Raw genomic sequence first — 13658 nt, 5'->3', positions numbered from 1 at the left:
TCACTATCTATTCTTTACTATATATTGCATCTTAGCCGCTCTGTCACTGCTCATGCATATATTTTATACTTATATATTCTCATCCCATTCCTTTACTAGATTGTGTGTATTAGGTTTTGTTGTGGAATTTGTTAGATATTACCAGTTACATACTGCTGCACTGTCGGGTCTAGAAGCATAAGCATTTCGCTACACTCGCAATAACATCTGCTAACCATGTGTTTGTGACCAATTTGATTTGATTTGACTGCAGTGGATTGTCACTTTAATTTGAATACCGGAAGTGACGCTATTGATCAGCGAAAAAACCCAAACACACGTGTGTCCCGACCAAGCTAAAGTTATCTAGCTATCTAGTGACTGAACCGTCAACAATGGGGAAGAGAAAACAGAAGAATCAGATCTTCAATAATTTATCAAAAAAGCAGAAGAAACATTTGAAAGAATTTGGGGAGGAGCATCCATTCCATGATATGTACGCAGCAATTGAAATTCACTGTGACTTGTATTCCTCAATTAGCTATACTATAGCTAACGTAACTAGCTAGCAAACAGCTAACCATGCTAATCACTTGACCCTGCATAGAATAAAGTACACGTTTATAAATCAGATGTTTTAAATTATTTATTCTAGAGTCACAGAAAAGGCAGAGAAAACACAAATATTGGATCTGGTAAGGCTAACGTTATTGTCTCGTCGACTAACTAGCTTATCTGACTTTCAATTGCTAGTTAGCGTTTTTTGTAAATGTGTTTTCTCTTTTCTACAGCCAGACAGCCCAGTACAGTCCAGTGCTGAAAGTGACGAGGACAACGAACCAGAGCACAAGTCAGCATACCAGAAGTTGTTGTCTACTCTCAGCAGTCCTGCAGACCACGAAAGCGAAGATGAGAGTGTAGATGATGAAGAAGAGGTAGAAGAGCATCTCAGTGAAGGCAAGTGAAAGTGCACACTGATTGAAGCATAGTTTTGCTTACAGATATATTGAGTATTGGTTATGTCATGATTGTCTTTAGAACAGTCATGGAGTGACATTGCAAATCAGATCAGAATTTTGAATGTTCTATGCTCCTTGATTTTAGAAGGAAGTGATGGAGATGAGGAATATCAAGAAGCAGGAAATAATTTGACTGTGACACCAGAAGAGGCAGATGAGGGGGAAGCAGGACCAAATGAAGGGGGTGAGGATGCTATGGAGGATGAAACAGCGGGAGGAGTGGAGTTTGAGGACAAAGCACATGAGTCTCAGTTCTGTCTGGAGAACAACTTCTCTGGAGAAGGAGAACAGGAGGGTGCAGAGAGCACTGCTAAACAAGAGGACAAGGAAGGTAAACAAACATTGAGAGAAATCTAGTTCTACTTAATTTAATCTTCCTTCATTCTGGTTTTGTATCCACTATCCAGCTCTGGAATTATTCATAGCTCAGTGCAGCAACCAACTCCTGAAGGTGAGTTTGGAGTGAAAAGGCAATGCTTCAGTGTGTTTCCCATCTTTTTTAGACTCCTTTAAGCTGCACCTTGACACAGAGATTAGTGAGGAGGACGTAAAACGGATCACTGCTGGCACTAAGGCCAAGGCTCAGGTCAAGGTAAGCCCACATTCATCTGAGCTTAATTACATTTTTATGTGTTCTTGTTTATTCAAGTTTTACGGACAATATTGTGTAACCTCTCGTCCTGTCCACCTTCACCACCCCCTTCCCCACACAAATCACACTACAGTGGCCAAAACTGGGCACCCTCCTCTGCTCCTCCCCTCTGGAGAGGTTTGGTCCTGCCGGCCAGGAGAAAGACAAAAGGCCTCTGGCGCTCCACAAAGTCCTGGAAACTAACTGGACGTCTCTGAACCAGACCTCCAACCCTAATGGGGCTGTGGAGGAGGTCAGTCCACTGCAGCTGGAGCTGCTGTCTCTCATGGGTTCCTACAGGGACGTGTACTTCCCAGAGAGCTCACCACTCACCGAGGGCCAGCAGGTCCGCAGTGCCTACTGCCTCCACGCACTCAACCACGTGCTGAAGGCCAACTCCGGCGTTCTGGGTCATAATGCCCAGATGAGGGAGAACCAAGCCGCGGACAAGGCCGGAGGGAACAAGGTCGAAGTTGAGCCACAGGATGAGCCCCGGGACCAAGGCCTGACCCGACCCAAGGTAAGGCACCTGTTTACTTGTGTACTTTGTCCTAAGTCCCTATCCAGAGTAGCACCAATGTGTGCTGATTAATAGTCCAGCTCGGTTGGAGGGACTGAATGGTGTTTACACATCTGGTTAGTCTACCCCTTTTCACCACCAAGATATTGTAATCAGTTCCCTCATGGATCTGTGTACAGGTTCTGATCCTGGTGCCGTTCCGAGACGGAGCGCTGCGGGTGGTCCAGACCCTCATCAACCTCCTGGAGACCAAGGGGAGGAAGATGGATGTCAGCAACAAGAAGAGGTTCAAGGATGAATTTGGAGAGGAGCCAGTGGACACGCCACCCAACCTCTTCAGACCAGACGACTACACCGCCATTTTCTCTGGCAACATCGACGATCACTTCAGGATAGGTCAGCAAGCAAATAGGATGTGTATTACACTGCAGGCAAACTCATTGAGAATGTTTGTTGTCGTGTTTATATTTCCATAAAATATATATATATTTTTTTGTACATTTACACAAAACATAGACATTCATTCACAATAGATTGCACCGACCTTTCACCCCACCCTCTTCAAACCAGGAGTTTCCATCTTGAGGAGAAGCATTCGGCTCTATGCACCCTTCTACTCCTCTGACATCATCATAGCGTCTCCGCTGGGCCTGCGTACGGTGCTGGGGGTGGAGGGCGAGGCCAAGCGGGACTACGACTTCCTGTCCTCCATCGAGATACTGGTGGTGGACCAGGCCGACGTCTTCCTCATGCAGAATTGGGAGCACCTACTGGTAAGGTTACCTAGCTATAGTGTTAGGGTTACCTGCTGGTGTGGTTAGGTAGGGTTACCTATAGTGTTAGGGTTACCTGCTGGTGTGGTTAGGTAGGGTTACCTATAGTGTTAGGGTTACCTGCTGGTGTGGTTAGGTAGGGTTACCTATAGTGTTAGGGTTACCTGCTGGTGTGGTTAGGTAGGGTTACCTATAGTGTTAGTGTTACCTGCTGGTGTGGTTAGGTAGGGTTACCTATAGTGTTAGGGTTACCTGCTGGTGTGGTTAGGTAGGGTTACCTATAGTGTTAGGGTTACCTGCTGGTGTGGTTAGGTAGGGTTACCTATAGTGTTAGGGTTACCTATAGTGTTAGGGTTACCTGCTGGTGTGGTTAGGTAGGGTTACCTATAGTGTTAGGGTTACCTGCTGGTGTGGTTAGGTAGGGTTACCTATAGTGTTAGGGTTACCTGCTGGTGTGGTTAGGTAGGGTTACCTATAGTGTTAGGGTTACCTGCTGGTGTGGTTAGGTAGGGTTACCTATAGTGTTAGGGTTACCTGCTGGTGTGGTTAGGTAGGGTTACCTATAGTGTTAGGGTTACCTATTGGCTGGGTTGATAAACAGTAGCCTAGATTAAGTTGGGCACGGTAGGTAGCCTAGTGGTTAGAGCGTTGGAATCCCCGAGCTGACAAGGTAAAAAACTGTTGTTCTGCCCCTGAAAAATGTACTTAACCCACTGTTCCTAGGCCGTCATTGTAAATAAGAATTTGTTCTTAACTGACTTGCCTGGTTAAATAAAGGTAAAATAAAAAAAAGTTGCCTCCTTATTTCATCAAGTTCTGCTATAAGGACAATGTTAAACCAAGCCAGAAATATCCACTTCTACTATTGTAAATAATGTGTATAATTCAGGGAAGTATCACTATGGCCTTATACAGGCTGCCCTTTTAGTATTTTAGTGTGAACTTTTCACAGTGTTGCTTTAACCACAATCCCTGCTGTGCTTTCTTGTCAGCATGTGATGAAGCATCTGAACCTGCAGCCCTTGGACCCCCATGGGGTGGACTTCTCCAGGGTGCGCATGTGGAACCTGAACAACTGGGCCAAGTACTATCGCCAGACACTGATGTTCAGCTCTATCCAGGACCCACATATCAACAACATCATCTCCAAGCACTGCTTCAACTACCGCGGCCAGGTCAGTGTGCACTTAGCCTGTGTGGCCTCTTCAATCCACCGTCTGTACGATTTCAACTAATGAGTTATATGCCATTAGAAACATTGTTAATTGAGTATTATGAAAGTCATGTTTTCCACATCCTTTTTCCAGGTTGCCACCAAGAATATGCCTATAACAGGCTCTATCTGCCAGGTTCTGGTTCAGCTCCCTCATGTCTTCCAGATGATCAACTCTAACAGCTTCATGGACCAGGATGCAAGGTAAAGACACACACTGTACTCTTCAGCAGTATCCTACGATGGTATGTAATCTGGGCAGGAAATTAGGATTGGGCTGATGTATGTTTAAATTGAATATTGTGATATTTTACTTTAAAGATATATTGTGAAGTGCAAGACAATATATTGTGATGTGCAAGACTATACTCTGTTTGAACTTCAGTTAGGCTTTATCAATATGTTGAAAATGAAATCTAAATTAATTAAGCCATATTTTTTCGCCATACTAATAAAATAAAAATATGATATTGTAAATAAGAACAAAAAATGCACCGTCTGGAATTATCTAGTCATTAACGGTGCAAACCGATTATATTGGATATCGCGATATTTGGAGTAGCATACTGTATTTTACAGGTCTACCCAGCCCAACCCTACAGCAAATAAAAAGTGAAGTCTCAGCTTTGCAACAGACAGCCCCGGTGTAAGACACATAGTGAATACTAGAGGGCGCACTGCACTAATGCATTCCAAGTCAAGATCAACCCTACTCTGCAAGTGGAACATTTTAATACCACAAGATCAGATTGGACTACAGAGGGAAATTCATGGATTATTTATTATAGTGAAATGTCATTGTAAACAATTGGAAGTCATTGACTACCTCCTATTGTGCTTAAATGTTATACTGACATCTTAAAATCAATCAATGAATAAACCTTTTCTTAATTTAACCCCATTTTCTTTGGCAGGTTCCAATTCTTTGTGGACAAGGTCCTGCCCCAGTACAGGGACTCAGTCATGTCCCACACGCTCATCTATGTTCCCTCATACTTCGACTACGTCCGACTGCGCAACTACATGAAGAAGGAGGAGATCAACTTTGCCAGCATATGCGAGTACTCGACCAAGTCAGAGGTGTCCCGTGCCAGGCACTTTTTCCAGAAGGGAGATAAACAGTTTATTCTCTTCACCGAACGCTTCCACTTCTACAAGAGGTAAAAGTGGTGCTCCGTTTTTAAATGTCAGGCAATTTTTGTTGTCTGTAAACAGGAAGTTGTCCAGCTGTGTATAATAGAACTTTCCCATTGAATAATTGTCCCATTGAATAATTGTCAACCCCCTATCAGATACACCATCAAGGGAATCCAGAACCTGATCTTCTATGGGCTGCCTTCCTACCCTCACTTCTACAGTGAGGTGTGCAACATGCTGCAGGCAGGGGGCCAAGGAGAGGAGGCTAGCTGGACTTGCACAGCCCTCTATTCACGCTATGACGCCCAGCGCCTTGCTGCCATCACCGGGGCCCAGAGGGCCGCTCAGATGCTGCAGTCCCAGAAGCCTGTACACCTGTTCGTCACGGGCGAAGAGAAGGGTCCTCTGGGCCCCTAACACACAGATGGAAAGTGACTGATATCTGTAGGTAGGAAGAGGGAACTTTAGTCTGACATGCTGTTGAAAAGAATCTCTGCTTTCTAATGATACCAACTTTGTCTCTTTGAATGTCATTGAGCAGTGATTTTTATGAATACACCCAAAGTTTCTGTCAGTGTTTCAAGTATCAATGGTATTAAAGTGATGTTAGTTGAGATTTTAAGTGTCTTCAACATTTTTTACTCAAACGAGTCTATGAAATTGTGAGTATTACCAGCATTCAAATGTTTTATTTGTCATGTTAGCATATTGCTTTTAAATACTTTAAGTGATATGGTACAATAATTCTCTACACAATGACTGCTTGTTTTGTCACAAACTGAAATTAGGCACACTATTATTTTAGCAACCAGGTAAACGCTGAACCATTTCTTCATAGTGCATTGAGTTTAGTATAACTACGTGGACTGACTGTATGTGTGGATATGGATACTACATCTGCGAGCCACTGCTGCCCCTCATCAGTTCAGAATTTTATATATACACTGAACAAAAATATAACATGTAAAGTGTTGGTCCCATGTTTAATGAGCTAAAATAAAGATCCCAGAAATGTTCCATATGCCCAAAAAGTGTATTTGTCTCAAATGATGTGCACACATTTGTTTACATCCCTGTTAGCGAGCATTTCTCCATCTGACAGGTGTGGCATAACTATTACACAGGTGCACCTTGTGCTGGGGACAAAAGGTCACAAATGTCTGTGTAATGGGCATGCTGACTTCGGGAATGTCAACCAGAGCTGTTGCCAGAGAACGGAATGCTCATTTCTCTACCATAAGCTGCCTCCAACATCGTTTTAGAGAATTTGGTAGTACATCCAACCAGCCTCACAACTGCAGACCCCATGTATGGCGTATCGGGGAGCGTTTTGCTGAAGTCAACGTGAACAGAGTGCCAACCGGGTTATGGTATGGGCAGGCATAAGCTACAAACACAATTGCATTTTATGCCAATTTGAATGCGCACGTACTGTAACTGAGGCCCATTGTGCAATTCATCCGCTGCCATAATGCACGGACCCATGTCGCAAGGATCTGTACACAATTCTTGGAAGCTGAACATGTCCCAGTTCTTCCACCATGGCCTGCATACTCAGGCGTCACCCATTGAGCATTTTTGGCATGCTCTGGATCGACAGCGTGTTGCAGTTCCGGCCAATATCCAACAACTTTGCACAGCCATTGAAGAGTGGGACAACACTCCAATCAACAGCCTGAGCAACTCCATGCGAAGGAGTGTGCTGCATGAAGTAAATGGTCACACCAGATACTGACTGGTTTTCTAATCCACATACATTCCTTTTTTTTAAGGTATGTGACCAACAGATGCATATCTGTATTCCCAGTCATGTGAAATCCATAGATTACAGCCTAATTAAATATATTTCAATTGGCTGATTTCCTTATAGGAACTGTAACTCAGTGAAATTGTTGCATTTCTTCAGTATAGTTAGGTAATCACTGTTGTAATATCCTCAAGGTGTGTTATCCAGTGTCCTATTCCCTCTACACAACAGACACTGCCTTTCCCCCCCAGAAAGGACCACAACGTTACTCAGCTCTGCACCCGTTTTATTTATATAGAATTACATTTAAAATACAAAATTAAAAGTTTCCATAGGAAAGCAATACAAATGTGCAATCCCATCTCTTTCGTATACATCTTAAACATGAATAATTATTAAACTGATGTACTACCCAGCAACAAAAAAACATTAAATACAGAAAAGGAGAAGAGGGACAGTCTGCATGTTGAGTCCCTACACTGAAAGAGGATTCAGAGAAAATTAAATATCTGTAGCAGCCATTACCTGGCAAAGTAATCAGCACTCAAACAGCCCTTTTAGTCATGAGAGGTGGTAGTGGAGTCAACTGAAATGGAGCCTTCTAGGAGTTGGAGAGAAAAACCACTTACAACACCGCCATGTAACATTTACATTGTCATTTTACAAGTGCTCTCATTCAGAGCGACTTAGCTCAGTGCAAATGAAGGAATCCTGTGGCCCCTAAAATAAATGAACATTCAACCTTGGTGTTATAGGCATTAGCCAATCAGACCCCCGTAACAATAGGACTACAACCCTCCGAGACATTGAGAGATTCAGCCTCAGCTCAGGATTAGATCTGTCTTTCATACAGAAAAGTAAGAAATGTGCACCAGCATGCCCCTCATTCTCCAGTCAAGTAACTGGCCTTTCAACGGTATGAGTAAAAAAACGGAATAGGAAATTAATAACACAGGCTACTGGGCCCGTAGAGTGGCAGTGTGTGGTGGATATGTATGAGATTATGCTGGTGTGTTTAGAGCACACGGGTCTGGCAAGGCTTGGTGGGCAGCTCCAGGCTGCTCTCATGGCCACAGCTGGATGTCACACAGGACGACTCCTCCAAAGGAACAGGCATCCCCTGGGCACAGATCTGCTGCATGCACTGCCTATACAGGACAAGAGCGATTTAGAATGAAGGTTGAGGATTGATGAGACACCACTGTATGGAAACATTCAGCCACAATCGCATTCAATTGGTGTCCATATAATTCTACTACATTTCCAATAACTTACCAAGCTGTGCGGGACATAGTGTAATAGATGTCTGGCTTCTGGAAGCCGTTGAAGGTAGAGGAGGCAGCCACGGTGTAGGCACCCATGTTCTCAAACAGCAGCCACTCTCCCACCTGCATGTCCGGCAGAGTGCACACCTCAGCGATGCGATCCAGGCCATCGCAGGTTGGTCCCCAGATGCTGCAGGGGTACATACGCTCATCTGGCTTTGGCTTCTGTAGGACGATGAGAGCAGGGATTAAAAAACAATTGTCAAACTTATTTTACAAAATGTGCTTTTTGTGTGAGAGTTTGGTTGAAATGAAGTGCGTGAGTGTCATCGTACCTTGTGCAGGGTAGGCAGGGGGTGAGCATGGTCATATAGAATACAGTTGAAGGAGCCGTAGACCCCATCGTTCACATAGTACATCAGAGTCCGGTCACTGGTCCAATCGTCATCCTCTGTAGGGGCAGAGAGGAATGAAACTTTGCTAACTTTAAGTTATGTGACGCAATTTTATTTCACACATCAGGCAGTAGCCACAAGTTTGCGGATTGAGTCGAGTTCTCTCTTACCGTCAGAGGCAGACTGCTCGTTCATGATGACCTTCTTGGCAATGATGTTAACAGCTAGGGTGTAGGCAGAGGCCACGTAGTAGCGGCCTGGTTCGGCTATGATCCGGATCCCAGAGTCAGCAGGGAAATACTTGTCCAGCGCTGGGTTGATAACTGCTGTGATCTCCTCAAACTTGAGCTTGGTGTCCTCAGACCCAGGGAAACCACCACCAATGTCCAGGAGGCTCATGTTGAATCCCACCTCAGCCTGAACAAACAAACCAACAAAGATGAGTTAGGCCTACCGCTGCAGTCCAACTGCATCCTTTCACTGGAAACGAACCAAACTTACCAGGTTAAGGGTCCATTTATAAAATGTATCATTTCAGGTGATACGTTAAAGCAGAAAAGGCAACTCACCCCCATGTCGAAGACACAGCGTGCGTCAGAGATGGCCTGGCTGTAGGTGTCTGGGTCAGTGCAGCCGCTGCCCACGTGGAAGCTGACCCCGATAACATCCAGGCCCAGCTCCTTAGCCCGCTCCAGGAGACCCCGGCAGGCCTTCAGGGTGGCACCAAACTTCACACTCAGCCGGCACACTGCCTTGGAATCATCTGTGGCAATGCGCAGTACCAGTCTGGACAAGGAGAGATAAGTAAGAGGTGTACTTTTCTAGAGTAGCCAAATAAGTTCCTGACAAATCCAAGTGTTTTCAGTGTGGCTAAAGAAAGGGGGTGGAGGTCTCTTACTTGGCATCGTCGTGGTACCGAGCAACCTTCATGAGCTCCACATCACTGTCGAAGGTCATCATCTGCACTCCGTGGGCAGAGGCATACTTGATCTGGGACACCTGCTTGCAGGGGTTGGCGTAGATGATCCTGTTAGCATCCACACCCAGAGACTGAACGATCTGGATCTCAGTCTGATGGGACAAAGACAGACTGGGTCAGTACAGGAAATGCAGTCACAGGGCAGCAGGGTTTGGAGGGGGTCAAGGTAATTTCAAGTCAGGAGCGGTTTAGAAAGAGACAAACCTTGCTTGCACAGTCAAAGCCAGCGTTCAAGGAGGCCAGGGTCGTGACAACAGCCCGGCTGTCGTTGCATTTGACAGCATAGAAGGGCGTGACGCGAGGCATGGCACGCGCCCATCGCATGTGCTTCTTCAGCACGTCACCCAAGTCGCACACGTAGAAGGCATCCTTATCATCCTGGAGGGTCAAAGACACGGATGCAAGCGAATAAGAAATACATCTTACACTGACAAATGCCTCGTCATCAAATCACACTTCTCACACCAAATGCAGCAAAATCAGAGACAACAGGAAGTGGTTCTTACAGACATGGATGTATCGTTGATCTTTTGCTCAACAATGTCACGGGCACAGAACCCCTCCTCCAGGAAGACAAAATCAGGAGCAAAAGTGTTCATGGTCGAAGAAAATATTTAAAGATTGTCACAAAAGAACTGTGGAAAAAGGAGATTAGAGTTAAAATCTTAGCACAGACCCAAAAACACTTGTTTCCCAATGTTAGCTAGTTTATCAGTGGTCTAGTTGTTCAAGGAATAGCCTATCAATGTTGACTCAGTGACTTGCACACTTTACAAGGGCAATTCCCTGATAGTAAAATGTTTGTAAAAAACTGCACATTGTCTTCTGGAACATGCCTAAATTAGTAGCATTACTCCCGGAGATACAGTAGACCAATTTCAACCAACCCCAGTTGCTCATAGGCCTGTACTATAACATCTATTCTAGAATATATTGTGACATGCATGTTGGAAAGCAACCCTTACTTGGACAAGAAAGAGATGGAATTTGGCAAAGTAGTTTAATCAGGTGCAGAGCAGCCACGGTGGTTCACCAGTGAAGTTGAAGCCTTTCAGATAAGACTCTAGGCCGGGGCCTGCAGAGTAGCCAGTGTGCGCTTTCCTAAAGCGATTATTCTGCAAACAGAAAGCGCAAATGTGTTCAAATACAGTAGCATTAAAACAGGACAGTGTCTATGCTGTGTTAGGGTTTAATGGATATTTCCACAATTCATTCAACCAGCCCGTTAGCAGTGTAGATAATCATATAGCCTAGTATGACTGAGAAGCAGTTACTGTTAACATCGCAAGTGTTATCAGAGAGCATTATTGGCCAATATACTTTTTTTTTTTTTTACATTATCGGACAATCTGAAGGATTTTTTTTGTTGAACAACCACACCCTCGAGAAGGCCGACTACAGGGCAATCTTTAATCCGGGTCTCAAAGGGATACGTCTCTCGACAAGTCTACTAACCAGCAAGTGAGGAACCGCCTCTATGACAAGGACACGGCTAAAGTATCCAAATAGCAGGGAGACAGTGGCTAAATCGTTAAGTGCCATGAAAACCAATCAGGAAAGACTGACGCAAAACAAACGCTTCTTGGCTGAACCAATCAGTATTGTATCCGCTTGGCGCGCCATTATAATGGGCGCATTCGACATTGCAGCCGACTTCAAAGGCGAGTCGAGACTGACCGATCTCCAAATCACCCGGCTTCATAAGTAATTACTCCTCAATATAACTTCTAGATCTGTTTGTCACAATTTACCCATGATACATCACCGTTTTGATGCGCTCGAACACGGCCCAAAATTCTTCATTCATTCACGCCATGCCAGCATGGCCACACGAGCTTCGTCAATGTAGCCTAATGTTACCGGTACACATTTCATCATAAAATATATTTTAGCAAGCCAGTTAAAGACATTGTGTGGGGACTGGGAGTTGTTCACGAATGTAACAAAAACGTCTTTGCCAATCTCATTCCCGCGGTCCAAACCATACTTCAAACCCACCCCAGGTTCGCTAAAGTATACACGGCGTCCCTTGGGGCTGCTCCAAACCCATCACTTCCATTAAACCTAAACCTAGTAGAATATAGAGATACGTAACGCTAACTAACGTTACTCGTTGCACGATGTGGCATATCCTTTTCGCTCCGGGAGACCTGTACTGTTACACAGATCAATGTAACGTTACAGGTCTCCATGAGCGAAGAGGCTAAATATGGCATAACCATAATATTACTTTAGCTAAACACAATTTGGCACGATCTGACTAAGCCAACGTGGATATCGCAATGCATGGATGAATACGATAGCCTACCTAGCTAACCTGTTTAAAATAAATTAACTTGTGAAAATGTAGAATACATTATTGAAGAAGGCCTACCTTAAAAAGCATTTACAAAGAGTGTGTCCATTAGACCAGAATCCTGGAAAATATGACTCGGTTTTTCCTCGTCAGCCGAGTCTGTCACGAAACTGTGTAGCGCTCTCTAACTGAATTACAACTGGAAAGTTGAAGCCAACGTTTCGATACGACCGTATTTATAGAGGTGCCGTCTCCAAGGAAACACGCCAGCTGAAACCGGCCTTTTGTAGACGTAGGAACCGGTTCAGTCTTGTCACCGGCTCCATGTGCTCTAGAAGGAAGTAGGACGCCGTAACAAGAAAGCGTCTCTTCGTTCTTCTTCTTTGGTATCATGGCATTCGCACATTTTGTTTGTGCATGCCGCCACCTACTGTGTGGTAGTGTGGTCAATCACGTTACTTTTTTACTTTTTTAAAAGGAAAAAAGTTGCACCACCGACTAACCCTACACGTATATACCATTATTTAATATTTAAAAAAATCATCACTCCATTCCTCTACTTTGACCCTAACTGATCCTACACCAGGCCGAAGGCCTGGGAGGACAGGAGGCTTTCTTTAATCACACCTTGTACCTCTTCTGCAGTAACCCTTACAAGAAAATATAGCACTTTTGAAACTTCAGTAAAAATGCAGTAACTGCAGTCAACTGTGGCATTTTGGACTCAGTAATTGCCGAATAAATTCAGTGTACATGGCCAATATACCACGGGGTGAGGTACATGGCCAATATACCACGGCTAAGCGCTGTTCTTTTGCACGCGGAGTGCCTGGACACAGTCCTTAGCCGTGGTATATTGGCCATATATCACAAACCCAGATGAGCCTTATTTCTATTATAAACTGGTTACCAACTTAATTAGAGCAGTAAAACTAAATGTTTTGTCATACCCGTGTTATATGGTCTGATATACAATGGCCTTCAGCAGTTATAAACTGGCTGGTTCAAGCCCTGAATGCTGATTGGCTAACAGCCATGGTATATCAGACCGTAAACCACGGGTATGACAAAACATTCAGTTTTACTGCTCTAATTAAGTTGGCAACCAGTTTATAATAGAAATAAGGCTCCTCTGGGTTTGTGATATATGGCCAATATACCACGGCTAAGGACTGTGTCCAGGCACTCAGTGTTGCGTCGTGAAAAATAACAGCCCTTAGCCGTGGTATATTGGCCGTATACCTCACCCCCACGTGCCTTATTGCTTAATTATACTGCAGTGTACTGCACTCTGACTGCAATCTTTTTTAGTAAGGGAAAACCTTGTACACCCAAGTACTTCTCTGCAGCTGCCGCCACATCTATTTTCTGTGATTTATGTTCCATTTCTGCGATACAGTTGATAACCATGGCAATGAATGCTAAGAAACCAACCTTACTGAAGCACAAATTCGTATCACTCTTGTCCCATCATCCTTTACTCACTTCACTGCCTCAGCATATGACATCTTCTGTTTTACTCTGACCCTGGCAACCTCAACCTGTCTCTCTTGCACCGGGCTCTTCTGATCCCCAGCAAGATGGCCACCCCCACAATTGACACAAACAGTTTTTCCACATTTCTTTGTCTCATGCCCTCCTGCACACTTCTCGCATCTTGGAATCTCCCTGCTACACACTGCTGCATTATAACCATAAGCTTGA

The 13658-nt window shown here is 44.4% G+C and overlaps 2 protein-coding genes across 3 annotated transcripts; one reads left to right on the top strand and one right to left on the bottom strand.

Annotated features, from left to right (window-relative positions):
* The first annotated feature begins 274 nt into the window (after positions 1-274).
* On the top strand, positions 275-6289 carry utp25 (UTP25 small subunit processor component). Of its 2 annotated transcripts, none has more exons than XM_029713230.1 (12): positions 275-475; positions 635-674; positions 771-936; positions 1087-1329; positions 1502-1590; positions 1724-2149; positions 2329-2545; positions 2720-2922; positions 3915-4097; positions 4230-4339; positions 5050-5295; positions 5428-6289. In XM_029713230.1, exons 1-12 carry the CDS (start codon positions 375-377, stop codon positions 5687-5689), a joined length of 2286 nt encoding a protein of 761 aa, XP_029569090.1. In that variant the 5' UTR covers positions 275-374; the 3' UTR covers positions 5690-6289. The 2 variants fall into 2 exon arrangements, with proteins under 2 accessions (XP_029569090.1, XP_029569089.1); XM_029713229.1 differs by having other exon boundaries at positions 1084-1329.
* A 999-nt stretch (positions 6290-7288) lies between these two features.
* Positions 7289-12303, bottom strand: LOC115162177 (ornithine decarboxylase 1). The gene is made up of 10 exons (XM_029713227.1): positions 12033-12303; positions 10624-10773; positions 10165-10293; positions 9863-10036; positions 9578-9750; positions 9249-9465; positions 8850-9096; positions 8620-8735; positions 8295-8509; positions 7289-8167 (listed from the first exon to the last, which is right to left on the bottom strand). Exons 3-10 carry the CDS (start codon positions 10255-10257, stop codon positions 8035-8037), a joined length of 1368 nt encoding a protein of 455 aa, XP_029569087.1. The 5' UTR covers positions 10258-10293; positions 10624-10773; positions 12033-12303; the 3' UTR covers positions 7289-8034.
* Between the last annotated feature and the right edge of the window lie 1355 nt (positions 12304-13658).

Source organism: Salmo trutta, chromosome 25, assembly GCF_901001165.1.
Source record: "Salmo trutta chromosome 25, fSalTru1.1, whole genome shotgun sequence".
Classification (NCBI taxonomy): domain Eukaryota; kingdom Metazoa; phylum Chordata; class Actinopteri; order Salmoniformes; family Salmonidae; genus Salmo; species Salmo trutta.
The sequence above is the reverse complement of the archived record's forward strand: the minus strand, read 5'-3'. Positions and strand labels throughout refer to the sequence as shown.

Bases quoted from the DNA above. Each gene is read 5' to 3' on its own strand.
- LOC115162177 (XM_029713227.1), bottom strand. From the start codon at position 10,257: ATGAACACTTTTGCTCCTGATTTTGTCTTCCTGGAGGAGGGGTTCTGT. The intron at 9,097-9,248 runs GTGAGTTGCCTT...TTGTTTGTTCAG, and splicing joins GCTGTGTCTTCGACATGGGG to GCTGAGGTGGGATTCAACAT. The intron at 8,736-8,849 runs GTAAGAGAGAAC...CTGCCCCTACAG, and splicing joins CGAGCAGTCTGCCTCTGACG to AGGATGACGATTGGACCAGT.
- utp25 (XM_029713229.1), top strand. From the start codon at position 375: ATGGGGAAGAGAAAACAGAAGAATCAGATCTTCAATAATTTATCAAAA. The intron at 675-770 runs GTAAGGCTAACG...TCTTTTCTACAG, and splicing joins AAACACAAATATTGGATCTG to CCAGACAGCCCAGTACAGTC. The intron at 2,150-2,328 runs GTAAGGCACCTG...ATCTGTGTACAG, and splicing joins AAGGCCTGACCCGACCCAAG to GTTCTGATCCTGGTGCCGTT.